We start from the raw sequence: 27201 nt of genomic DNA, 5'->3' as shown, positions 1-27201 counted from the left end.
CCTTGCAAGTCTTGTGCCTTGCTGGCTGTGTGACCCTGGACAAGTTGCTTAACCACTCAGAGCCTCGATTTCCTCCTCTATAAAATGGGGATAATCTCCGTACCTACTCACAGCTGGCAGCGGAATGCGATGCAGTGAATTCGCCCTTACAGAGCCAGCACTGTTCTTGGCACATGGTAATCTTCACATATTTTTTCCCACAGGTGGGCTGGTGTCAGGCCGGGAGTGGGGTGGAAGAGTCCCAGAATGGCCGTGAGCATCCTCTGCCCTTAAGAAGAGCTAGCCCAGCTGTCCAGAGCTCCCTGTGGCGGCTGCTCTGGTAAGCAGCAAGCATTTTTGGCTCTCCTATCTCAGCATGATGCCCCTACAAGCTTCTTTCGGGGGTGGGACCCAATGCTGCTCGCCCAATGGCCTCCCTGGCTCCCAGCACCTTCCATCCCAGCTGCTCAGGGCCCCTCACCTGCGCCTCCCCCACCCTCCCCTCTGCCCACTCCCATTGCAGGCCATAGCTCCCTGTCCCTCTCCGCTGCCATGAGGCCTGCACTTTGCAGGGCTGAAGTCCAAAGTTCAGTCCCTTCGCTAAGCACACGGATAAATATGAACCTTGGAGAATTTCCCCAGCTCCAATGTAAACAGAGCAGGCAGGGGCCCTGATTCACGGGCCGCCGGGGCCAGGGTTGGGGGTTGGGGGTGCCCACGGGGCTTGGCTAGTGGGGTTTTGGGGGGGCAGTGGGTGCAAGGAGTTTGGTTTGTGTCTGCCGGCTGGCAGGCAAACGCAACCCACGCAGTGGGGGAGGCGGCTAGCGTGGTGGACCCAGGCCGCGTGGCCCTGTGGCAGCCGAGCCATGGTTTCTAAACTGAGCCAGCTGCAGACGGAGCTCCTGGCGGCCCTGCTCGAGTCAGGGCTAAGCAAAGAGGCACTGATCCAGGCACTGGGTGAGCCGGGGCCCTACCTCCTGGCTGGAGATGGCCCCCTGGACAAGGGGGAGTCCTGCGGTGGCGGTCGAGGGGAGCTGGCTGAGCTGCCCAATGGGCTGGGGGAGACTCGGGGCTCCGAGGATGATACGGACGACGATGGGGAAGACTTCACGCCACCCATCCTCAAAGAGCTGGAGAACCTCAGCCCTGAGGAGGCGGCCCACCAGAAAGCCGTGGTGGAGACTCTTCTGCAGTAAGGAGCCCTTCCCCGCCCCAGCTCCCAGGAAGAGCCTAGAGGGGCCCCCTCAGCTCCGAATGAGCCCCCCTTCTGAGTGGAGTCCCCATGAGCTTCAGCCTTTAGCCTAGTTGCTGGGAAGGGGGACAGGGTCCATGAGAGCACAGGGGCCCTTGCTTGGAGGGTTGAGCCTCCAGCCCCTGAACTGCTCCTCTGCAGAGTCCCAAATCCCCACGAGCTGAGGCCTTCAGCCCAGTCCTTGGGCAGGAGACATTTCCCGGGGGGTCTAAGATGGGAGAAAAAGCAGGTGAGTTCACAACTCAAATGCCTGGAGAACTGGGGCGGGGGTGGTGGAAATGTTTAGCCACTAGGATCACGTATACTCTCCAGACCCTAACTCCCGCACTGAGCCCTCAGCGGGTAGGCTCCGGGGGCCAGGAAGCACTGCCAGGGAGGAGGGCCTGAAGCTGGGGTTTTGGGGGCTTCCCTGGCCTCCTAGGGACTCATGCATTTAGCCAGGGAAGCCCAGGTCTTTCTTACCTGAGGCAGACAGAGCCTCGAGGTGGGAGCTGCTCCCCTTTCCTGTGTGGCCACAGGCACCCCACCTCACCAGCAGGCGCCATTAGAGGCTCCCCGTTCTACATTCCCATCCGTTGGCGGACTCCCCGTCTCCTGGAGAACTGGGTGGGTCCTGAGCTCGATGCCTCCCCTCTCCTCAGCAGAGCTGATCTAGTTACTAATTACCCACATGCTTTATTATTTCTCTTTTGTTTTATAAATTTATAAACGGCAAAAGGCTCTGATAAGGTCTGTGATCATTAACTTGTGGAAATGGTGGCCTGGAAAGATCTGGGCCAACCCACCTCCCACCTAGTGGGGTGGGGGACGGGGGTGTGGGGGAGAAGGAAGGTGGCCTGGGGGCTGCAGGGGCCACCCCTCCCCAGGGGCTCCCTGACCTTCACCCTACAGCACCTGCTTGGGGAGGTTCACTACTTCCTGGGCACTGTGCTGAGGTTTCACGGGAATAATTTCCCTTCACAGTGAGAGAAATCCTGGGCAGAAGCTATTAGTGACTCTGCTTCACAAATGGGGAAACTGGGGCTTAGAGCGGGGAAGGAGCTGGACTAAGTTCACCCAACGGAGGCCCCAAACCTACTCTGTTTGCTGCTGTCAATTGCTATGACCAGGGGCCCGAGGCCTGCAGGGGGTGGCCACGGAGTCAGAGAGACAGCGAGTCCCAAAGATGCTCTGAAGGGACCCATCTCTTTTCTGTCCAAGGTCCTGATCCCAGCTGGGGTGGGGGAGGGCTGGTGGATTCCTGCTTTCCCAGAGGCCTCAGGGAGCCTCCCGAGGGCCTGGACAGGGGCCGGGGAGCAGTCAGGGCCCCCTGACTTGGCAGGAAGAGGAGGGCAAAGGACTCTAGAGCTGCAGGGGAGGGGCAGAGAGTCAGGCATCCCAGACCCAGGGCGAAGGCAACTCGGCGGGGTGGGGCTGGGCCGGACCTGCCCAGGGCCCCACATGGGATTGGGGGCTTTGGGGTGAGGGTGGGGGCAGGGGATGCTTTCTTACCTGCGTGAGCTCTCTCGGTCAGCAGCCCCCTTTGGTGGGATGGTGGGGTTGGGGGAGCCTTGATCCACAGCATTTGAAGGGGAAGCAGAGGTCAAAGTGCTTCCTAGGGACCAGCAGAGACCTGGAAGCTGAGGCAGAGAGTGTAGAAAGAGGGCATCGGGGGAGATGGAGAGAGAAGCTGGGAGAAGCAGAACGGAGGAGCCAGGGGGGTGGGGGCTCAGACCCAGCTGGGAGAAGGGGCACGGGAGAGAATGAGGTGCCCCAAGCTTGCAAGGAGGCTGGAGTGCTTCCCGCCTGCCCCGATTGGGTTTTCTTTAATGCTAACAGCATGCTATTTACTTTCCATTTAAATTTGAGATGTTGCTATAAATTATCAACCAGCTCCTTGTTCCTGCAGAGTTTATAACTAACTACCTGGGTTACTTATTGTTCAGGTAACAAAAGGGATCGGAAAACGCCCTGAGTGAAAAAAGTGGGGCCTCCAGAGTCAGGGTCGGGGAACGGGCCAGGGAGAAAGGGGCGGGGGACCCCTGTTGAAGGCCTGGGCCATCGGGGAGGTTGAGGCTGGGAAGATGGTACAGAGGCGGAATGTCTAGTAGCAAGCTGTTTCCTGGGAGAAGTCAGTGTCTGGGAAGGAGCTGGGTGGGTCCTGGGTCCCAGGTCTCCCCGGGGTGGCCCATGTTTGTGACCACTGCAGGAACTTGAGCTCTTTCTTCAGATCTGCCCCTTAGTTCCCTGAGTGAACTTGGGCAAGTCTGTTCCTCTCCTTCTGCCTTAGTTTCCCTTTCTGGCCAAGGAATAAAATCCAAACTCCCTGCCTTGGTTTCGTTCCCCTCCCTCCACCCCACCAAATTCCTGGATCTCTTCCCAGGTCTTTCTCTTCCTCCCTGCCTTTGCTGTAGCCATTTTGGCTTTGCTGTTCCTCAGCACCCCAAGCCAATTCCCACCCCAGGGCCTTTGCACATGCTCTTCCTGCTGCTTGGAACCCCTTTCCAGATCTTCCCATGGCCGGTTCCTTCTCCTTCACCTCCCTGATTGCTCCATCCAAAAGGGGGCCCCACCCCCCATCACTCTCTTCCACTGCTGTCGTTTACTTTCTCTGGTTCCGTCATGACTTGTGATCATCTGATTTATCTGTTTGTTTTCTATCTCCTGCCGTGAAAATAGCAGCTCTTCAAGGACAAGGCCTGTGTTGCCTTATTCACCACTTGTACCCACATCCTGCCCAGTGGCTGATGCACAGCAGGAATGAGTGAGTGACTGGGATTCTCTGAGGCCCTGAAGGTATCTACTGCCCTGTTGGCCAGGGTCCAGCAGCCTGAGATGTGGCCAAGGGAGAAACTGGGACCCAGGGTTCCTTCCTGGGTGTCCTCCCAGGTCCTTTCTGTCCCTGATCAGCTCAAACCCCAACCTGTTTCTTTTTTGTTGTTTTTGTTTTTGAGACAGAGTCTTGCTCTGTTGCCCAGGCTGGAGTGCAGTGGCATACTGTACTCCGCCTCCTGGGTTCAAGTGATTGTCCTGCCTCAGCCACCCGAGTAGCTGGAATTACAGGTACGCACCACCATGCCTGGCTGATTTTTTGTATTTTAGTAGAGATGGGGTTTTACTATGTTGGCCAGGCTGGTCTCGAACTCCTGACCTCAGGTGATCCACCTGCCTCGGCCTCCCAAAGTGCTGGGATTACAGTTGTGAGCCACTGCCCCCGGCCTTCAAACCCCAACCTTGAAGTGCTCTGATCCTGCCCATCAGGCAGGATCAGGGCACCGAGACTCAGGAAGACAGTTGCTAAGGGAGGATAGAGGATCTGACACCCCGACAAAAGCCCGACTGCCTGCATCCTAATCCCAGCTCTGCCCCTTTCTAGCCTGAGCAGGTGATTTTATTTTTCTGAGCCTCAGTTTTGTCTGCAGGGTAGAGATGACAATAACCTTTGTCCATAGGGTAAAATGGCATGGCACTTGTAGAGTACACATGTAGTAAGTGCAATACACAGCAGTTATTATTAGTGATCTCATTTTATAGATGAGCAAATTAAGGCTGAGAGAGGCAGTGCCTTACCAAACGAAACTCTTCCGAAGGACTAAAGGCAGGCCAGGGCTTGGACCTGGGTCTTCCTACCTCAAGCTCCATACAGCAACCTCGAGGTTGCACTTTTCCCAGTCATTCCTGCTGTTCAACTTGACCATCAACTCACTTCCATATAGTGCTTCGGAGTTCATAAAGGGCTTACAAAATGCGCTAAGCTAATTTTTCCCTCCCCACCATCTCTGAAGTCTGAAATATCATTAGCCCCATTTCACAGATGAGGAAACTGAGGCACACGGAGGTTAAGCAAAGAATCTGAAGCCCCCACACTGAGAAGTCAGCTCCCCCTCCAGATGTGGGGATGAACACCACAACCTTGCATGCCCTGAAACTCCAGGGGCCAGAGGGCAAGAGGCTCAAAGCCTTGAACATTCGACTGACCCTGGAATGGGTAGGAGAGAGAGGAGGAAGATGTGGACAGGTCTTCACCTCTCCTGGGCTCTGCTGTGTGGGGTCAAGGGTCTCCAGGGCTGCATTGTTAAGATGATGATGATGACCATATTATTCCACAAATTCAGCACTTACTGTGTGCCAGGCACTGCCCTAAGTTCATCCTCCCTATTTGAAGCTCATTTAATTTTCCCAGTAGCGGTGTGAGGTAGGGGTGGATTTTCCCCACGTTACAGGGCAGATGTGGGTCATACAGGAGCACGTGCGGCTAGGTTGCAGTGGTGGGATTTGAACCCATGTTGGTTTGACTCTCAAACCCATTAGAGTCAAAGCAGGAGATGCCTGGAGACTTGGTTGGCCTCTTGGTTCTTTTGTTTATTGTTGTTTTTTTTTTTTTTGAGATAAGAGTCTCACTCTGCTGCTGGGGCTGGAGTGCAGTGGCACAATCTCGGCTCATTGCAACCTCTGCCTCCCGGGTTCAAGTGATCCTCCTGCCTCAGTCCCCTGAGTAGCTGGGACCACAGGCACATGACACCACGCCCAGCTAATTTTTGTATTTTTAGTAGAGACAGGGTTTCACTCTGTTGGCCAGGGTGGTCTCTAACTCCTGACCTTATGTGATCCACCCACCTCGGCCTCCCAAAGTGCTGGGATTAGAGGCATGAACCATCGAGTGCAGCCTTGGCCTCTCAGTTCTGAGCTAGGACAGTTGGAGAAGCTGCCCTCAAAAAGAGTCAGGCCCTTGGAGACTGTGTGTGTGTGTGTGTGTGTGTGTGTGTGTGTGTGTGTGTGTATGTGTGTGTGTGTAAGAGACACACAGACAGATAGAAGAAAGTGATAGCAAAAGAGTGGGGGTGGGGAGAGAGAGAGACATTGATTCAGTAGGTTCTAGAAAAAAGTGGCACAGGAGGCTTCTCCCAGAAAAGGGAAAGTCAGGCCCCCTTGGCTCTCTGTCTCCTAACTGGCATGTAAAATTCACTTTTTTGTTATGGATTTGTTGCCCAACTCTACTAGGAATTGTTTAAAAGTGGAACATTCGTATCAGCTCACTTCAACAGTTTGCTTTCCATTTTCACATTCAAAAGCCTATCTTCTGTTTCTAAGATATTCGTGCAGGGTGGCTGGCCTTTGTTGTATTTTCAAGTTCAACTTAAATTGACCTGGTATGGGAGAAAGAGAGAAAGAGAAAGACAGAGAGAAAGGGAAGAGAGAGAGAGAGAGGAGAGAGAGAGAGAGAGAGAGAGAGAGAGAGAGAAGAGAGAGAGAAAGGAGAGAGAGAGAGAGAGAAGGAGAGAGAGAGAGAGAAAGGAGAGAGAGAGAGAGAAAGGAGAGAGAGAGAGAGAAAGGAGAGAGAGAGACAGACAGATAGACATGGAATCAGATGGACAGGGGCACATAGCAAATCTTTGGTTTGAGCCCAGGAGAGGCTCTGGTGAGAGGAAGACTGACCCTATTCTCTTTGGGGGAGAGAGAAGGGAAGGATGGAGGAAGGGAGGACACAGGAGGACACGGCACAGGAGGGTGATGGCTGCAGATGGGGGAGGGGAGGCATCGGGCAGCCTGGCTCTAGGATCAGATAAACATGTTTGCCACGGAGCACCACGCTGGACTTTGTACTGCCCTTCCCAGAGCTCTGACTGGCAACCGGAGAAGCGGCGAGGTGAAGGAGAGAGGATTCTAGGAGCCCAGGAAAGAAGGGAGAGAGAGAAGCTGGGGAGAGGCCTGTGGGGGGGCTCCTGGAACATGAAATATTTTTCAGTCCCAACTAGATCACCTTGCACAAGTGACTGCGCCTTTATGAACCTCAGTTTTCTCCTCTGTGAAATGGGCACAGCGTCTACTTCATAGGGTTATAAGATGTAACTGGCCAGCCCTCAGCACGGTGTCTGGCTCACAGTAAATCCTCAAGAAACATGAGTTTTCAGAATTTTTTTTTTTTTTTTTTGAGACAGGGTTTCACTCTGTCGCCAAGGCTGGAGTGCTGTGGCGCGATCACAGCTCATTGCAGCCCCAACCTCCCAGGCTCAAGAGATCCTCTTGTCTCAGCCTTCTAAGTAGCTGGGACTACAGGCTTGTGCCACCACACCTGGCTAATTTTTCTACTTTTTTGTAGAAACAGAGTCCCACTGTGTTGTCCAGACTGGTCTCAAACTACTGAGCTCAAGGAATCCTCCTACCTTAGCCTCTCGAGAAGCTGGGACTACAGGTGTGCACCACCATGCCTGGCTAATTTATTTATTTTTTTATAGAGACAGTCTCACTATGTTGTCCAGGCTGGTCTTGAACTACAGGGCTCAAGTGATCCTCCCACCTCAGCCTTTCAAATAGCTGGGATTACCAGCATGAGCCACCGTTGCTGGTTTACAATTCAGTTGTAAATATTACATATGCCAAGGTAGGAGGATCGCTTGAGCCCAGGAGTTTGAGACCAGCCTGGCCAACATAGCAAGTCCCTGTCTCTATCAAAAAAAAAAAAGGAAGAAAAAAAAGTACAAAAATTAGCTGGGCATGTTGGCATGTGCCTGTGGTCCCAAGCACTTGGCAGTCTGAGGTGGGAAGACCAATTGAGCTCAGGAGTTTGAGGCTACAGTGAGCTATGATCACGCTACTGAGCTCCAGCCTGGGTGACAGAACAAGTAGCCTCTAAAAAGAAAAACAAATACATAACAATAAATATTGGCCAGGCGCGGTGGCTCACACCTGTAATCCCAGCACTTTGGGAGGCCAAGGTGGGTGGATCACCTGAGGTCAGGAGTTTAAGACCAGCCTGGCCAATATGGTGAAACTCCGTCTCTACTAAAAATATAAAAATTAGTTGGCTATAGTAGCCCGTGCCTGTAATCCCAGCTACTCGGGAGGCTGAGGCAGGAGAATCGCTTGAACCCGGGAGGTGGAGGTTGCAGTGAGCTGAGCTCGTGCCACCGCACTCCAGCCTGGCCACAGAGCAATGCTTTGTCTCAAAAAATAAATAAGTAAATAAAAATAAAAATCATGTATGCATATAAAGTATATGATATGTTATGTAATTTACAAAGTACACACGGACACCAGAGGAAACTGTCCTTCTCACTTCCATCCCCAGCACCCCGTTCTCCTCTGGAAGCAAGCAGAGTCCCCAGTTCCGTGAGTGCCCTCTGGTATTTTACATGTGCACAAATATGGAGAAATCCTCTAGAAATCCTCTTTTACCTCACTTCAAATTTTTCATAAATAGCAGTATAGCAGACACACCAGATAAACTCTGCTCCATCTGGGCACACAGAGCTTCCTCGATGGGGTTTTTTCAGTGGTTGCATTGAACAGATGCACCTCCATTTAGTTAATCAGTATCCTTTTGCTGGGCTCCTTCGTTGCTTCTCATCTTTTCTATGGCAAGCAACGTGGCAAGGAATTGCCTTCTACTTGTGCCATTTGTCACCTGTGCCAATATTAGAAGGCTCAAATTCTAGAAGCGAATTGCTCAGTGAGGCAGGGGAGAGCACAGGCTTTGGAATCATGCAGACCCAAGTTCAAATCCCAGTCTGCCTGTTTCAGTGCTGCTGTATTGAGCTGTATTTATCTGTAACTTTTTTTTTTTTTTTTTTTTTTTTTTTTTTGAGACGGAGTCTTACTCTGCTGCCCAGGCTGGAATGCAGTGGTGATCTTGGCTCACTGCAACCTCTGCCTCCCGGGTTCAAGCGATTCTCCTGCCTCAGCCTCCCGAGTGGCCGGGATTATAGGCGCCTGCCACAATACCTGACTTATTTTTTATTTTTATTTATTTTTTTTGTAGAGATGGGTTTCCCCATGTTGGCCAGGCTGGTCTCAAACTCCTGACCTCAAGAGACCCGCCCACCTTGGCCTCCCAAAGTGCTGGGATTACAGGTGTGGGTCACTGCGCCTGGCCCATCTGTGACATATTGGAAATATAAGTTCAGGAGAAGGAGAGAGAAAGAGGTGGGGACTGAGCCAGAGCAGGAGAGGAGGAGAGAACATGTATATGCCTCAGGCTGTCTGATCCCTTCTGTCCCCCATGGGGAGACCTACAGTGAGCAGAGACATGAGTCACAGGTGGCATCGGGTCCCTCGAGTCTCTCTGGTGGGAGAATCTCAGCCCACAGAGTGGGATTGCAGTGTTCACATGCATTTTTGGTACTATGAGGCCTCTAAATGTCAACCCTGTCACCTGGGACTCTGTGGAAAAACCAGCTGCCTGTTCTGGTGCGTGGGGAAACTGGCCTGGCCACAGCCAAGGGTGCAGATTTTCAGGAATTTTTTTTTTTTTTAGACAGAGTCTCACTCTATCACCCAGGCTGCAGTGGTGAGATTTCAGCTTACTGCAACCTCCACCTCCCAGGTTCAAGCAATTCTCCTGCCTCAGCTCCCCCAAGTAGCTGGGATTATAGGCTCCCACCACCATGCCCGGCAATTTTTGTATTTTTAGTGGAGACAGGGTTTCACCATGTTGGCCAGGTTGGTCTCAAACTCCTGACCTCAGGTGATCCTCCCACTTCAGCTCCCAAAATGCTGATATTACAGGTGTGAGCCACCGCACCCAGCCTCAGGAAGCATTTTGACTTTGTAATTTTCTGCCTGAAAGGCTATCTTAGAACTGAATCCTTTTAGGTGGATGGGACTCTGCTTGCCCTGTGACCTTGGACAAGGGACAAAATGATGCAAATTCTGTGAGCCTCAGTGACCCCGGGTGTAAAATTGGAGAATCCATATTTCTTTCCTTGTTTTCAGATTCAATGCTTTCCTTTTTCCAGCAGGTCTCCTTTGTCCATCCATCCATCCATCATCCATCCACCCACCCACCTCCAATCCATCCATCCATCCATCCATCCATCCATCCATCCATTATCCATCCACCCACCAATCCATCCACCCATCTACCTGTCCATCCATTCTACCCTACCATCCATCCACCAGTCCATCCATCTATCCACTAATTCATCCACTCACTCACCCATCCATCCATCCACCCATCCATCCATTCACCCACCCACCCATCCATTCACCTATCCACCCATCCATCCATTCACCCATCCATCCATCTATCCATATATCTTCATCTGTGTCCATATGTCTGTGTATCCATGTTTCTAAGCCTTTATCTGTTCCAGTGTCTGGGTCCATAGGCCTGTGTCCACGTTTGTCATGTGTGTGCATCTACAAGTCTCTGTCCTCATGACCGGGTGTCTGTGTCCCTGTGTCCTGGCATAAATGACCATATCTCCCTGTCCCTGAGTCCAAGTGTAGGCCCCTTGGCTCCATAACTGCTTTCATGCACAGTCCCCACCCTCAGGGCTGACAAGGGTTCCAGCACCCAGGGCCCCAGCCCCACGTATAGGGAGGGATACCCCCTGCTGAGCAGACCCTGTCCTTGCCCTCCTCCCAGGGAGGACCCATGGCGTGTGGCGAAGATGGTCAAGTCCTACCTGCAGCAGCACAACATCCCACAGCGGGAGGTGGTCGACACCACTGGCCTCAACCAGTCCCACCTGTCCCAACACCTCAACAAGGGCACCCCCATGAAGACGCAGAAGCGGGCCGCCCTGTACACCTGGTACGTCCGCAAGCAGCGAGAGGTGGCACAGCGTAAGTAACGACCCTACCCCGCGTCTTCCCTGGGAGGGCCCAGGACTCTCCCCTAACTCATAGTTGGGGGCTGGAAGCTTCACCATCCCCATTGCACAGACAGGTAGATGGAAAGGAAGTCAGTGGGATTCAATCTGCATTTATTACCTATTCTGCACCAGGCGCTCTGTGGGACAGGAGTAGGCTTGGTCCTGAACATCCAAAGATGAATGAACTGGGTCTCTGCTTTCTTTCTTTCTTTTTTTTTGAGACAGAGTTTTGCTCTTATTGCCCAGGCTGGAGTTCCATGGTGTGACCTCAGCTCACTGTGACCTCCTCCTCCCAGGTTCAAGCAATTCTCCTGCCTCAGCCTCCAGAGTAGCTGGGATCACAGGTGCCCACCACCACGCCTGGCTAATTTTTTGTAGTTTTAGTAGAGATGGGGTTTTACCATGTTGGCCAGGCTGGTCTTGAACTCCTGACCTCAGGTGATCCACCTGCCTCAGGCTCCCAAAGTGTTGGGATTACAGGCGTGAGCCACCGTACCCGGCCTGGGTCCCTGCTTTCTAAGAGCCCATGGTTAAGTGGGAAAGTGGGAGAAAAGATCATTAGGATCCAGTGAGACATGTATTAGAATAGGACAACAGCAGCCACAACAATAATAATAATGGCTACTATTGATCAAGTGTTTTTGGGGTGCCTGGTCCAGTGCAGAGTATTACACAAAGCATTTCAGGGTGCTGAGCTGACTGTCGACTGGGGAGTGACCTGTTCTTCCTCAGGAAGGCAGAGGTATTAGGAAGGCTCACATTGCAAATATGACCTTTAGACTAGGTCTTAAAGTGGGAGTTGAATTTTGACCCCTGGAGACACTGGGAAGGGTGTTTCAGGCAGAAGGAACAGCATCAGTAAAGGCTCAGAGGCAAGGTCTACGCTCAGGAAATCCTCCACTGCAAACTCAGGAAGCTCTGGGAGCCCTATTATTCAGGGAATGGTGGTTTTCTTCTCCAGGCCTCATACCCCACCAAATCCCAGGTGCACTGTCACCTTCCAACCTCTATCTATGTGTAACATTTTTTGACATTTATTAATTATCCAGGTTTTTTTTTAAAAAAGAAATAGCCAGGCATGGTGGTGTGCCATAATCTCAGCTACTTGGGAGGCTGAGGTGGGAGGACTGTTTGAGCCCAGGGGTTCGGGTCCAACCTGGACAACATGGCAAGATTCCTCCTCTAAAAAAGAAAGAAAGGAAAGATAGGAAAGGGAGGAAGGAAGGAAAGAAGGAAAAGAAAAGAAAGAAAAAGAATGAGAGAAAGAAAGAAGGGCAATACACATTTGGTTAAAAAAAAGAAAAACAGAGTTTATAAGAAAAATTAGATGTCTTTCCCCTAAAGCAGCCACTGAAATTCCCAGACTCTTGCGTATCCTTCCAGAGAGATTTTCTGCATATAGTAGCAATAGATATGTTGTTTTCTTGCTCTTTTTCTGATTAATGGGAACATACTAGACACACTATTTTGCACATTGTGTTTTGTCTCTTGGCAATAGATCCTGTACATCTTTTCATATTGGCACTGAGAGACTGATTGATTTCATTCTTTATAAGGGCTGCTGGCTGTTATTTAACTGGCCACCTACTGAAGGACTTTTAGGGTTTTTGCAATCTGTGAATACAACCAACTGCAGCAAAAAACATCCTTATTTATATAAGTGCGTGTTCACATGTGACTGTGTCTGTAAGATAAATTCCTAGAAGTGGAATGCTGGAACACAGAATAGCTGCTTTAAAATCTTGGGTACATATTGGCATAGTTCCTTCCAAAAAAGTTATATCAATTTACACTTCCACCAACAGTAAAAATCACTGCTGAAAAAAAAAAAAGTATGTAGGCCGGGGGCGGTGGCTCACGCCTATAATCCCAGCACTTTGGGAGGCCAAGGAGGGTGGATCACTTGAGGGCAGGAGTTTGAGACCAGCCTGGCCAACATGGTGAAACCCCGTCTCTTCTAAAAATACAAAAATTAGCTGGACATAGTGGCACACGCCTGTAATCCCAGCTACTAGGGAGGCCAAGACAAGAGAATCGCTTGAACCCAGGAGGCAGAGGTTGCAGTGAGCCAAGATCACACCACTGCACTCCAGCCTGGGTGACAGAGGGAGACTCTGTCAAGTAAATAAACAAACAAATAAATGTATGTATGTATGTATGTATGCATGCAATAGACGGCTCTAATCCTGACTCTATAGCTACCCCTCATCCCAATTATTGGGGTGTTCACACTCTACTGTGCTGTAATACACACTTGGAAAAACAGTACATTTTAATACTATTTTAATTTGTATGAGAAGAAACAATAAAGATTTTGAAAATCTGTTAGAACTAGATTTAGTTTCTGAGAGAAATAGTGTTCTCTTAAAACCATCACTAAAAGAAATTTTACAATATTCGATAAAATGCATTAAAATTTTCTAACAGTTAGAAATGTCATCAAGGACTTCAGCCTAGAGCTGAGAATAAAGATGCAAACTGGCCCAAATAGCTTTCCCTGGGGGATTTTTAACTTAAAAGTAAGGAGAAATTGGAGAATTTGAGATGCAGAGTCAATATATGACTGAAGTATTAGGACTCTTTCAGTAACAGGGGACAGAACCCCAACTCAAAGGGATTTAAACAGAAAAGGGAAGGTATCGACTGATGCAATGTGAGGAGTCCAGGGCTGCTTCAGGCATGGTTAGATCAAGGGGCTCAAATGAGGTTCACATAGCATTTCCTGACTCTGTTTTCTTTTTTGTTGGCTTCATTCTCAGACGGGCTCTCCTCACATAGGCAAAGATGGGTTCTGGAAGCCCTGGGCTGCCATCCTATCAGCTTAGCAACCTCAGAAGGAAAAGAGCTCTTCTTTTCAGCTACTTTCAGTTGAATGACTCTTTTTTTATATACTTAATAATGCAAACTTTTATTTATTTTATTTTTTGAGATGAGGTCTTTCCATGTTGCCCAGACTGGTTTTGAACTTCTGGGCTCAAGTGATCCCTGCCTCAGCCTCTCAGGTAGCTGGAATGACAGGCTGGAATAACCTCTCAGGTAGCTGAATGACGCACCACTGTGTCTGCTGTAACAGAAACCTTTAAATGAAGTCTAACATAAAAAGTGCACAAATCCAAAGCATACAGCTCAATGAATTTTCACAAAGTGAACACTCCAATACAGATAAAAAATAGAATATTACCAGCTCCCAGCCTGGTGTGCTTGCACCCACCTATAATCCCAGGAAGGCAACGGTGGGAGGATCACTTGGGCCTAATAGCTTTCCCTGGGGGATTTTTAACAGCCCGGGCAACAGAAGGAGATTCCATCTCTACAAAAAATAAAAATAAAAATAAAAATAAATGAGCCAGGTGTGGTGCACGCCTGTAGTCCTAGCCACTTGTGCCCGCTGCTGCTTCTTGGCACTGAGATGGTGAGGGCCCTGCTGCTGCTGTGCCCCTGATTCAGAACCTACCTTCCTCTCTTCTCATAAAGTGCTGTCCTGGCACTTGTGTGTCCCAGTCCTTTGGTGGCCTGCTCAGGGATAATCCAGTAGACTAGTTTCCAGTAAAGTGGTATCAGCTGATGACGGCTGGTTGGGTCTCTTCCTCTAGCTAACATTTACATTTAAAGCCTGATTTTTTTTTTTTTTTTTTTGAGACGGAGTCTCGCTCTGCCGCCCAGGCTGGAGTGCTGTGGCCGGATCTCAGCTCACTGCAAGCTCCGCCTCCCGGGTTCACGCCATTCTCCTGCCTCAGCCTCCCGAGTAGCTGGGACTACAGGCGCCTGCCACCTCGCCCGGCTAATTTTTTTGTATTTTTTAGTAGAGACGGGGTTTCACCGTGTTAGCCAGGATGGTCTCGATCTCCTGACCTCGTGATCCGCCCGTCTCGGCCTCCCAAAGTGCTGGGATTACAGGCTTGAGCCACCGCGCCCGGCCTAAAGCCTGATTTTCAAGTCTGGAAAGCTGAATATGATTCTGAATCTACTGAGGACATATGGCTCAAGTTTTTGCTGTACTGCATGACCCTGGAAAAATATGTAAGCTCTCTGAGCCTCGGCTTCCTCATGTGTAAAACGGGGATAGTAAATGTGCCAAATAGGAACAAATGCTAATGCTTACCTGCAGTCTTGTATTGAGAAGAATTGTGAGATCATATCTTGGGTTGGTAGGAAAGCATTCAGGGATTGATTAGTGATGTTTGCCTTGGCCACTGGTTAAGAAAGTGATAGCATATGTGCTGTGTGTTTGTCATCACTGGATTAGATGATTTCTAAGTTCTAGCTATAAGCTCCTCTGGTTCAGCACCCCAGCAATGAGAAAGAATCAAGGGCAAGGTCAGGGAAACTGACCTGGGAAGTTGAGAGTGGCCAGTACCCCACTCACGGCTTTCTGTGCCTGCAGAGTTCACCCATGCAGGGCAGGGAGGGCTGATTGAAGAGCCCACAGGTGATGAGCTACCAACCAAGAAGGGACGGAGGAACCGTTTTAAGTGGGGCCCAGCATCCCAGCAGATCCTGTTCCAGGCCTATGAGAGGCAGAAGAACCCCAGCAAGGAGGAGCGAGAGACGCTGGTGGAGGAGTGCAATAGGTACAACGGCGGGCGGGAAACAGTGCTGTTTTGGTCTGGGCTGTGGCAAGGCCAGGGAAGGGGAAGGTGACTCTAGGTCCTGTAAAAGGCTGTCCAGTCGCCGAGAACTCCTGATATTGGCTTAGCCTGGCCCAGAAAATTAAGAATACTTGAACCTAACCCCATTCCTCGCAGCCCTCCTGCACCCTGGACACCAAGCAACCCCTTCCATGGATGCCCACCTAATCTGATTCCCTCTACAATCCTATGGCTCTTTTGCTCACTTTATGAATGGAGAGACTGAGGTCAGAGAGACTGTCACCTGCCCAACGTCATACAGCAGACCTGGCATTGGAACCCAGATCTGCCAGCTTCAAACCCTCAGGCAGAGCTCAACTTCTCAGAACCCTCCCCCCATGTCCAGGACAGGGTTCCTCTGAGCCTGGCCTGGAGACTCATGGGTGGCTATTTCTGCAGGGCGGAATGCATCCAGAGGGGGGTGTCCCCATCACAGGCACAGGGGCTGGGCTCCAACCTCGTCACAGAGGTGCGTGTCTACAACTGGTTTGCCAACCGGCGCAAAGAAGAAGCCTTCCGGCACAAGCTGGCCATGGACACATACAGTGGGCCCCCACCAGGGCCAGGCCCAGGACCTGCGCTGCCCGCTCACAGTTCCCCTGGCCTGCCCCCACCGGCCCTCTCCCCCAGTAAGCTCCACGGTGAGTGGTATTGTGGGGACAGGGGACACGCAGGAAGGTGGGAGGGTTGGGGAGGACTGTCCCAGTGACAGCAGTCACCTAAACCTCTTAGCACTTCAGTTTGGTTCCATTCCATTCACACCACTCCTTATCACTCCACTTCACTCTGTTCATTCATCCATTCCACTCTATCTCCATTCCATTCACTCCACTCCTTTCCACTCTATTCACTCCATCCGCTCCACTCCATCCACTACAATTAACCCCATTCCATTCACCCCATTCCATCCACTCCATTCACCTCCACTCCATCCACTACATTCGACCCCACCCATCCACTCTACTCCATTCACTCCACTCAACTCCACTCCATACACTCCACTCCATCCTTCCATCCAACTTCATCCCATCCACTCCATTCACCTCCACTCCATCCACTCCACTCCATTCACTGAACTCCACTGCATTCACTCTACTCCATCTACTCCATCCACTCCACTCCATCCATTCCATCCAACTTCATCCCATCCACTACATTCAACTCCACTCCATCCACTCTACCCCATCTATTACATTCAACTCTACTCCATCCACTCCACTCCATCCATTCCATCCAAATTCATCCCATCTACTACATGCAACTCCACTCCAACCACTCCACTCCATCCCACTTCATCCCATCCACTACATTCAACTCCACTCCATCCACTCCATTCACCTCCAATCTATCCATTCTACTCCATTCACTCCACTCAACTCCACTGCATCCACTTTATTCTATTCCATCTACTCCATCCACTCCACTCCATCCATTCCATCCAACTTCATCCCATCCACTACATTCAACTCCACTCCATCCACTCTACTCTACTACATTCAGCTCTACTCTATCCATTCCATCCAACTTCATCCCATCTACTACATTCAACTCCACTCCATTCATTCCACTCCATCCATTCCATCCAACTTCATCCCACCCACTATATTCAACTCCCCTCCATCAACTCCATACCCCACTGCATTCACTGCACTCCATCTATTACATTCAACTCTACTCCATCCACTCCATACCCTATTCCATCCACTTACTCCAGCCACTCCATTCAACTCCACTCCATCCACTCCACTCACTCAACTTCATCTACTCCACTCCCTCTACTTCATTTAACTGTGCTCCATCCACTTCGCTCCACTCATTCCATCCACTCCACTCCATCCACTCCACCCATGTGACTCCATCCACTCTACCCACTCTTTTCTCCACTCCTCTCCACTCCGTACCATTTTATTCTATCTGTCCCATCCACTCTTCATCCCACATGACTCCATACTTCATCAATTCCACTTTGCTCCATCCACTCCACTCCAACCCACTCACTCCACTCCATACCATACCATTCCACTCCACTCTGTTCACACGACTCCATTCATTCCACTCCACTCCACACTATTCCTCACCATTCCATCCACTCCACCCTACACCATTCCACTCCATTCTATTCCTTCCCACCCATCCTCTCCACCCTTTACGGTACCCGTTCCACTTGATCCCACTCATTCCACTCAATTCAATCTATACTACTCCACACCATCCACTCCACTTCATATCATTCCACTCAACTCAACCTAAGTTGATTTGGGTTAATTCCATTCAATTCATTCATTTCAGATTGTATCAATTCAATTCATTTCAACTCAACTAAATTCAGTTAAATTCAGTTCAGTTGTCTTCCACTGAGCACCTACTGCATGTCAGGTATAGAACTAGGCAGTGGGGGGAATGGAGCTAATAAATGCAGTCCCAGCCTTCAAGGAACTGGGAGCAGCTAACCCAGGGCTTGGCAAAAGGTAGAAACACAGGCAGATTTGCTGGCTGCATAAAGACCGACAGGCAGCTGGCCTAAGCAGACCAATGGAGTTTGAAGCGATGAGGGCTATGGAGGCAGGGGAGGGCTGGGAAGTGGGGTGCTGAGGCAGGACACTGCTTCCCTCTCCAGGTGTGCGCTATGGACAGCCTGCGACCAGTGAGACTTCAGAAGTGCCCTCAAGCAGTGGCGGCCCCTTAGTGACAGTGTCTACACCCCTGCACCAAGTGTCCCCCACAGGCCTGGAGCCCAGCCACAGCCTGCTGAGTACAGAAGCCAAGCTGGTGAGCATCCTGCCTGTAGGGAAAACCCAACCTCATCTTTCCTTGGCAGGGAGATTCTGGAACAGTCCCCAGGGAGGCCCTGTCGGGACCCTGCCCCCACCCCCGACTCAGCTTGGCTTCCCCTTGTAGGTCTCAGCAGCTGGGGGCCCCCTCCCCCCTGTCAGCACCCTGACGGCACTGCACAGTTTGGAGCAGACATCCCCAGGCCTCAACCAGCAGCCCCAGAACCTCATCATGGCCTCACTTCCTGGGGTCATGACCATCGGGCCTGGTGAGCCTGCCTCCCTGGGTCCTACGTTCACCAACACAGGTGCCTCCACCCTGGTCATCGGTAAGCTGGAGGGGATGGGTGGGCACCTGGGTGGGAGGCTCATGGGGCAACCGCAGAATCCAGGAGCTGGAAGAGCCACTGGGATTCATTGATTCCTTTTTTTTTTTTTTTTTTTTTTTTTGAGGCGGAGTCTTGCTCTGTCGCCCGGACTGGAGTGCAGTGGCCGGATCTCAGCTCACTGCAAGCTCCGCCTCCCAGGTTCCCGCCATTCTCCTGCCTCAGCCTCCCCAGTAGCTGGGACCACAGGCGCCCGCCACCTCGCCCGGCTAGTTTTTGTATTTTTTAGTAGAGACGGGGTTTCACCGTGTTAGCCAGGATGGTCTCCATCTCCTGACCTCGTGATCCACCCGTCTCGGCCTCCCAAAGTGCTGGGATTACAGGCTTGAGCCACCGCGCCCGGCTCATTGATTCCTTTGTTCACTTATTCATTCATTCATACAACGTGTATTTATCCAGTGCCTACTCTGGAGCAGGCACTGTGCTACATCAGTGATACCCGGGTGAACCAAACAGACCAAAATCTCAGCAACTCAAGCAGGGAGGCAGGCACTAAGCATAATACATCAATTCTGTGGTACCTCAGAAGGTGAAGGGTCTACGGGCAAATTACAGCAGGGTAAGGGGGACTGATGTTTTCTAAGTTTTTTGTTTTATGAAGAAAAATTAAGCCCAGAAAGCCTTTATTTGTAGGTACAATTATGCAGAAGCCCAGTACATAAGATAGATAGGGAGCTGCTAGGAGAGGGGAGCAGAGAGCTAACTCCAGGGCCTTTGCACTGCTGTGGAACCCCAGGGCTCAAGGGAACCTCAGTTTGACGACTTTTGAACAAGTCACTGCCTGCCTCTCCCACTAGCTAGATAAGGAACTAAAGGCTCAGAGAGGGGGAATGACTTGCCAGAGCCACTTAAATTACTGGCAGGTCCCAGTGGAGGGCTGTTTCCTGACCATCCTGCCCCCTCCTCCAAACCACAGGCTCTGGGAAGGAGAGGTGGTGCCCTTGGGAGGTCTTGGGGGGGGGGGTGATGGGGTGTAACTGGGGAGCCCAGCTGATTCCTGCCCCTTCCACTCCAGGCCTGGCCTCCACGCAGGCACAGAGTGTGCCGGTCATCAACAGCATGGGCAGCAGCCTGACCACCCTACAGCCCGTCCAGTTCTCCCAGCCGCTGCACCCTTCCTACCAGCAGCCGCTGATGCCGCCTGTGCAGAGCCATGTGACCCAGAGCCCCTTCATGGCCACCATGGCCCAGCTGCAGAGCCCCCATGGTGAGCACCCTGTGCCCCACACAGGGGGAGATGATGATAGAGGTTGGCTGTCAATGGATGCAGGGGAAGGGGGTGCCTGGCAGGCGTTGCAGTCTGAGTGTGTCTCCAGGACAAGTGTGTTTCCGTAATTGAGGGTGTCTGCAGGCCAGTGTGTTCCCATGTGAATGCACATATCTGTGTGTGTGTGTGCACATGACTGCTTGTGTGAGCAGATCCCTAGTGCATGTCTGGGTGTGGGTCAGTTGTGCATGCATTTGTGTGTGCATGCCTGTGTTTCTCTGAAACTCTTAGGGCCATATGAATTTCTAAGATCTATTCAGATTTTAGAAAGGTAATCTGGGGCCAGGTGTGGTGGCTCACACCTGTAATCCCAGCACTTTGGGAGGCCAAGGTGGGCGGCTCAATTGAGGTCAGGAGTTAGAGATCAGCCTGGCCAACAAGGTGAAACCCCGTCTCTACTAAAAATACAAAAATTAGCCAGGCATGGAGGCACGTGCCTGTAGTCCCAGCTACTTGGGAGGCTAAGGCAGGAGAATTGCTTGAACCCGGGAGGCGGAGGTTGCAGTGAGCTGAGATTGTGCCACTGCACTCCAGCCTGGGCAACAGAGTGAGACTCTGCCAAAAAAAAAAAAAAGAAAGAAAAGAAAAGAAAGGTAATTTGGTGGATATGCCAGCTATCACATAACACTCCCAGCAGGGTTTGAGACAGCTCACTGTGATCAAAGCACTGCTATTTCTGCAGCCAAAGTAGGATTTCTACAAGGCAGTTTAAACACTCACAACCTCATGTCAGGTTCAGGCTGGGTTTTGCCACCAAATGAGCTCTAGTGCCAATCTTAAGGAAATCTTTTGGTTTCAGACCTTTTTGGAATTTGGGACTGGGTTAAGAGATTTTGGGTCTGTATATGTTTCTGTGTGTACGTGGTTGAGAATGTATGTGTGTGTGTTAAGTTTTTATCTGAGTCACTGTGAGAATATGTGGTTTATGTGAGTTTTCCTAGCGTCTGTGTGTCTCTTGTGGGGTCTGTGTGTCTCCTGCGGGGTGGGGGGAGGTGCTGTAGGCAAAACATGGGGTTTTATTTGGAGAGGTGGCCTGGAGATGGAGGTACTGCTGTCCTCTGCCTTGCTCTTTGACAGGGGCCACCTGAACTTAGTACACAGCACCTGAGTTTAGTACAGTAGCACCTGTGCTTAGTACATAGCACCTGCATTTAGTACAGGAGCACCTGCGCTTAGTACGTAGCACCTGTGCTTAGTACAGTAGCCCTGCACCCACGCCTCCCGTTCCCTTTCATACCTGTTGTCTCCAGGTGGCAATAGCTGGAGTTGGTTTCTGGCCTCCTCCAGGCTCCCCTGCATCAATCCCCGCTGAGCAGTTCCCTGTAATGGGGAGAGGGTCTGTCCCTCTATCTGGAGCCCTCAGTTTTGAAAGTCAGTCCTGGATCTCCAATTGCTGCCCAGTCTGGTTGTTCGGCAGGCTCCGTGCCCCCCTTTCCCCGGTCCTGAGGCCTGGGATGGGGGCTGTCAGGCACGTCTGCCACATCTGCCCCTCTCTCCCCTGCGGCCAGCCCTCTACAGCCACAAGCCCGAGGTGGCCCAGTACACCCACACGGGCCTGCTCCCGCAGACTATGCTCATCACTGACACCACCAACCTGAGCGCCCTGGCCAGCCTCACGCCCACCAAGCAGGTAAGGTCCAGGCCTGCTGGCCCTCCCTTGGCCTGTGACAGAGCCCCTCACCCCCACATCCCCGGGACTCAGGAGGCTGCTCTGCTCCCCCAGGTCTTCACCTCAGACACTGAGGCCTCCAGTGAGTCCGGGCTTCACACGCCAGCCTCTCAGGCCACCACCCTCCACGTCCCCAGCCAGGACCCAGCAGGCATCCAGCACCTGCAGCCAGCCCACCGGCTCAGCGCCAGTCCCACGGGTGAGAGGCCCTGGCTCCGCCCCCTTCCTGACTGTCCCCGCCCCCTTCCATGTTGGTCCCACCCCTTTCATTGCTGTCCTGTCACTGTGGGGCTGTGCATGCAGCAGGCCTAGGGCTGCCACAAGGAAGCACTGGCAGGCATGGGGGGTTGGGTGGGGTTCCCCGCCTCCCAGACATGGCCTGTGTGCCCATGAAGCCCAAGAGGCACAGGCGACCCCAGGAAGACAGGGTCCACCTTGCAAGAACATCTCAGGGGCTGGATTGAGGAAAAAGATGAAGTCGTGATAAGGAGCAGGTCTGGGAGCCAGAAGCGACTCTTGCGCGTGTTTGGTTTGGCTTGGCTCAGGGTCGAACATTCTTTGAATTTGTTGCCAACGTTTCAAAATCAGGAATTTTCACATAGAAATCCAGATTTCTGGCATCTTTTGGGAAATTGGAAAAATTCATATTCCCATACAACAGCTCACCAGGCCTCACTGCATCCACTCACATCGGCTCCAATGACCCCTGGCGGTGGGGTGGTCACCTGGGTTTGTGATCTATGATGTCATTTTCAGGAGTGGGCAGTTTGGAGTCAGGTGGCTGGGCTTTGCAGCCTGTCTTTTTGCAAGCTGCCCCCTTTCTATAAGGTTCCTGGACCTGGCCCTGGCAGGTGTCATGACAGCCACCAAGGCCATTCTGTGTCCTGGCATTCACCCCGTGAGGCGTCTGCATGATCACCCCATTTTACGGATGAGAAAGTGGACACTCAAGGAGGAGAAGGACTTGCCTCATCTCCCACAGCTACCAGATGGCAGGGCCAGGTCCAACCTCAAAGCCCATTCTCTTAACCATGGCCATCAGTCAGGGTTCTCCAGGAGCACAGAACCAATGCATTTACCTGAAGGACTTGGCACGTGTCTGCAGGGGCTGGCAGGCCTGAAATCTGTTGCTGGCAACTCTGGGGAGTGAATTCTGCAGCCTTGAGGCAGAATTCCTTCTTCCCTGGGAAACCGGTTTTTGCTCTTACGGCCTTCCACTGATGGAGGAGGCCCACCCATATTTTCTTTTTTTTTTTTGGAGACGGAGTCTCACTCTGTTGCCCAGGCTGGAGTGCAGTGGCCAGATCTTGGCTCACTGCAACCTCCGCCTCCTGGGTTTACGCCATTCTCCTGCCTCAGCCTCCCGAGTAGCTGGGACTACAGGCGCCCGCCACCTCGCCCAGTTAGTTTTTTTTTTTTTTTTGTATTTTTTAGTAGAGACGGGGTTTCACCATGTTAGCCAGGATGGTCTCGATCTCCTGACCTCGTGATCCGCCCGTCTCGGCCTCCCAAAGTGCTGGGATTACAGGCTTGAGCCACCGCGCCCGGCCCTCACCCATATTTTCAGGGTAACCTCCTTTACTCAAAGTCAACTGATTGTGGCATTAACCACATCTACAAAGCACCTGCATTCACAGCAGCGCCTAGATTAGCGTTTGGCTCAGCCTAGCCAAGCCAACACGTACAACTACCTACCCCGGCATCTCACCAGGGCTTCTCCAGCGTTCCCACTAAGATGTACTGAGGTCACTCCCTGGGCGGCCCCGGACCCTGGCTGGGAGCTCCCGTTGTTAAGAACTGAGAGGAGAGGTGTGACTTTGGGGTTCCTGTTACCTGCTGTGATCCAGGGGGTGTGGCTCTGCCTCCTCATTCCGAGCACCTCTAGGGACGGGCAGGTGGGGTGCGTGTGGGCGCCTGGTGGGTGGTCAGCAGCCTCGTTTGCCTCCACAGTGTCCTCCAGCAGCCTGGTGCTGTACCAGAGCTCAGACTCCAGCAACGGCCACAGCCACCTGCTGCCGTCCAACCACAGCGTCATTGAGACCTTCATCTCCACGCAGATGGCCTCTTCCTCCCAGTAACCACGGCACCTGGGCCCTGGGGCCTGTACTGCCTGCTTGGGGGGTGATGAGGGCAGCAGCCAGCCCTGCCTGAAGGACCTGAGCCTGCTGGGCTCCTGTGGCCCTTCCTGGACAGCTGGGCCTCGCTCCCCACTCTGCTCCGATGCATCAGAAACGGAGGGCTCTTGAGGCGCCCCAACAACCCATGCAGGGCTGCTTGGGTTGCACAAGAGGGGGCCATGGAGAGCTAGGAGCAAAGCCTGTTCCTGGCAGATGTAGGAGGGACTGTCCCTGCTGTGTGGGACACAATCTGCTTACTTGGAACAGAAGGGGGCGGCCTATGGCTTGGGCACCCCCAGCTTGGGCCTGTGGAGAGCCCCGGGACCACTACACCACTCTGGCAGGCACACTTCTCAGGAAACAAGCCTGTGTAGCTGTGACCTGCTGAGCTCTGAGAGGCCCTGGATCAGCGTGGCCTTGTTCGGTCACCAATGCACCCACTGGGCCACTCCATCCTGCCCCAACTCCTCCAGCTAGTGACCCACATACCACTTGTACTGACTCGATCACCTACTCACACAGGCATTTCCTGGGTGGCTACTCTGTGCCAGAGCTTGGGGCTCCAATGCCCGAGCCCAGGGAGGCCAAAGCTAATAGGAAAAGCAGGCAGGGCTCTCCCGGCTTCCCCTGTCCCTGGCAATTCCCTCTCCCAGGCCCCATGACCTCCAGCTTTCCTGGGTATCACGCCTCTGAGGCCAGCCTGGCCTCCTGCCTCTACTGGGAAGGCTGCTTCAGGGTTGGGAAGTTGTCCTTCTTCCTGTGGGAGCCTCGCAACCCATGCCAAGTCTAGGTCCTGGTGGGGCAGCTCCTGTCTCGAGGGCCCTGCAGACCCCGCCCTTATTTGGGGCAGGAGTAGCTGAGCTCAGAACGCAGCAAGGCCCGAGCAGCTGAGCAAGGCCCAAGCGGCTGGCCAAGCTGAGGTGCCCAGAAGAAAGAGGTGACCCCAGGGCACAGGAGCTACCTCTGTGGACAGGACTAATACTCAGAATCCTGGGGTCTGGCTGGCTGAGGGCAGTTCGCAGCCACCCTGAGGAGTCCGAGGTCCTGAGCACTGCCAGGAGGGACAAAGGAGCCTGTGAATCCAGGGCAAGCATGGTCCCACATCCCTGGGCCTGCTGCTGAGAACCTGTCCCCCAGTGCACCGCGTCCACCCTGGGATTCAGGAAAAGGCCTGGGGTGACCCAGCAACCCCTGCAGCTTGTAGCCAGCTTGGGCGAGCGGCACGTTTATTTAACTTTTAGTAAAGTTAAGGAGAAATGCGGTGGTAATTTCTTGCTTGTCCACAAATCATTCAGATGGGGTTTGGGCAGGTAGAGGGAGGCTGGGGCAGGCCAGGGGTCTGCGAAGAGGAGATGGGCTCCAGCACCCACGCTCTCACACCCCACGTCTCTGCTTTTCTGGCTCTGCTGAGACTCTAATGACGAAGCCAGATTTCATCTTAACCTCAAGCTTCTACTTTAAAAAAAATTTCGTTTTGGAGACAGGGTCTCACTGTCACCTGGGCTGGACTGCAGTGGCATTATACGGCTCACTGCAACCTTGACCTCCCGGGCTCAAGGGATCCTCCCACCTCAACCTCACAAGCAGCTGGGACCACAGGCGCTCACTACCATGCCCAACTAATTTTTGTATTTTTTTTTTTATAGACAAGGTTTCGCCATGTTGCCCAGGCTGGTCTGGAACTCGGCTCAAGTGATCCACCTGGCTCGGCCTCCCAAAGTGCTGGGATTACAGGTATGAGCCACCGTGCCTGGCCACGAGCTTCTTTTTTTTTTTTTTTTGGTTGAGATAGAGTCTTACTCTGTTGCCTAGGCTGGAGTGCAGTGGTGCAATCTCGGCTCACTGCAACCTCTACCTCCTGGGTTCAAGTGATTCTCCCGCCTCAGCCTCCTGAGTAGCTGGGATTATGGGCGCGTGCCAACATGCTCAGCTAATTTTTGTATTTTTAGTAGAGATGGAGTCTCGCCATGTTGGCCAGGCTGGTCTCAAACTCCTGGCCTCAAATGATCCACCCTCCTTGGCCTCCCAAAGTGCTGGGATTATAGGCATGAGCCACTGCACCCGGTCACAAGCTTCTACTTCTTGCAGAATGCCTTTGTCGCATGAAACCTAGTCCACAAGTGCTATGACACTTCCTGAAGTCTTGGGTGGGGTGAATGCACAAATCCTGGGAGTGCAGAGATTTGTGTTGTATTTAAAACATCTCAAGGTTCAGCATTGACAGGCAATACCCAAATCACTCTAAGTTTTGTTTTGGGTCCTCTGACAATCGAGTTTCCATAATCTGGTCAGCTCAGAGACACTATCATGTGTGGTATATTCACAAATGCAAAGAAAATTCTAGAAAGCCAGGGGTGAAAAAGCTCTCCTTTTTCAGACAATTCTGTGAAGTCTATGGGGGCTAAGGAGAGAAGAACCAAACTTTCTCTGGGCCTTGGCCTCTTGGGGATCCCTTCTCTCATTTTCTAAAAACTGTTTCTCATACCAGGCTAAAGAGGTGGCGGGAAGGTCTCCCTTCCCCTGCCCACCTCAGACAGTTCTAGGGAGGTGGAGGTTTCACCACTTGGCCACTAGTCTCAAATAACTGGAAGGCTCCTTTCTTCCTGAGGCCATGGAATGTTCTGGAACCATAGGCCTCCCCCTGACCCCCTGATCCCAGCCCTCCATGGCAGCACAGAGGGGCAGGCCTTGCTTGGGCTTCTCACCCTACAGTCACTCTTTTGGCTCAACTCTCAAGCAAGCCCTCATCACCATCAGGGTCTCATTGGCAGTCTGGGTTTGCCAGTCCAGTGCTTGAACTTGGAGAGGGAGGTGGGGCCTGGAAATGCCTTGTCCCCAGGGGGGCACCTTGTCCTTGGAGCCAGCTGAGCCCTGTGCCCATGGCTGGGTTCAATGTGCAGGCACAGCTGTGGCACTCTTTGCTCGTGGGAAGGGAGAGGCCTCGCTGGCCTTCTTTGCCTTTTTCTTCTTTTTCTTCTTTTGAGTCCCAAGCGACACCTGGCCCCCGTTGAGCTCACCTGGCTTCTGCTTCTGGACGGTGGCTGTGCTGGTGGGGGTGGGCGTGATGGTGGCTACAGCTGAGTCCACGCTGGCCCCCTTCTTGGCTTTCTTTTTCAGCTTCCTTTTCTTCTTTACCTCCTTCTCCAACGTGCCAGGGCTGTGGATGGCTGACTCCTGCAGGATGTCGGACGCCGACACAGCTGCCTCCTGGCACCGCCGCCACTCCTCATCACTGTCCTCACTGCTGCAACAAGGGCACCCTGCGTTACCTGGAGTCAGGACACAGCCCCAGAGCCGCCTCTCGCTGTCCTCCTTTGGTCCACGTCACCAGGAGGCAGCCGCAGAGGGAGGCCGGTAGCGAGTTCAGGCTTGGGAGTGGGGCCAACCTGGCTTCCAATACTGGCGTCTGGGCGTAGCAGCCTTGTGACCTCCTTAAGTGACTTAACCTCTCTGACTGTCAGTATCTTCTATAAAACGGGGATCTTAACAGAGTCCAGGCCTCCCAGGGATGTCCCAGGAGGCAACTATGATCAAGTGAGGTGTCTGGCCCAAGATGG

At 52.4% G+C, this 27201-nt stretch overlaps 2 protein-coding genes across 6 annotated transcripts in view; one reads left to right on the top strand and one right to left on the bottom strand.

The window, feature by feature from the left end:
• Positions 1 to 612: 612 nt before the first annotated feature.
• Positions 613 to 24905, top strand: HNF1A (HNF1 homeobox A). Of its 2 annotated transcripts, XM_033220350.1 has the most exons (10): positions 613 to 1171; positions 10578 to 10777; positions 15191 to 15377; positions 15834 to 16075; positions 18052 to 18203; positions 18333 to 18534; positions 19607 to 19798; positions 21367 to 21488; positions 21582 to 21726; positions 23478 to 24905. In XM_033220350.1, exons 1-10 carry the CDS (start codon positions 846 to 848, stop codon positions 23603 to 23605), a joined length of 1896 nt encoding a protein of 631 aa, XP_033076241.1. In that variant the 5' UTR covers positions 613 to 845; the 3' UTR covers positions 23606 to 24905. The 2 variants fall into 2 exon arrangements, with proteins under 2 accessions (XP_033076241.1, XP_033076240.1); XM_033220349.1 differs by having other exon boundaries at positions 21367 to 21726; positions 23478 to 23605.
• The window catches only part of CUNH12orf43 (chromosome unknown C12orf43 homolog), a 14558-nt gene continuing 12178 nt past the window's right edge, over positions 24822 to 27201 (bottom strand). For 2 of the 4 annotated variants that reach the window (XM_033220351.1, XM_033220354.1), the window contains exon 6: positions 24822 to 26888. In XM_033220351.1, the coding sequence (XP_033076242.1) occupies positions 26534 to 26888 (355 nt within the window). In that variant the 3' untranslated portion in view covers positions 24822 to 26533. The remainder of the gene's footprint in view (positions 26889 to 27201) is intronic. The other 2 variants (XM_033220353.1, XM_033220352.1) reach the window with 2 other exon arrangements.

Source organism: Trachypithecus francoisi, unplaced genomic scaffold (genome assembly GCF_009764315.1).
Source record: "Trachypithecus francoisi isolate TF-2019V2 unplaced genomic scaffold, Tfra_2.0 Lachesis_group11, whole genome shotgun sequence".
NCBI lineage: Eukaryota > Metazoa > Chordata > Mammalia > Primates > Cercopithecidae > Trachypithecus > Trachypithecus francoisi.
Note: the sequence above shows the minus strand (reverse complement) of the source record. Positions and strands in the feature narration are given on the sequence as shown.

Coding starts and splice junctions, on each gene's coding strand:
- HNF1A (XM_033220349.1), top strand. CDS start 846: ATGGTTTCTAAACTGAGCCAGCTGCAGACGGAGCTCCTGGCGGCCCTG. Junction 1,172..10,577: donor GTGGTGGAGACTCTTCTGCA/GTAAGGAGCCCT, acceptor CCCTCCTCCCAG/GGAGGACCCATGGCGTGTGG. Junction 10,778..15,190: donor GCAGCGAGAGGTGGCACAGC/GTAAGTAACGAC, acceptor CTGTGCCTGCAG/AGTTCACCCATGCAGGGCAG.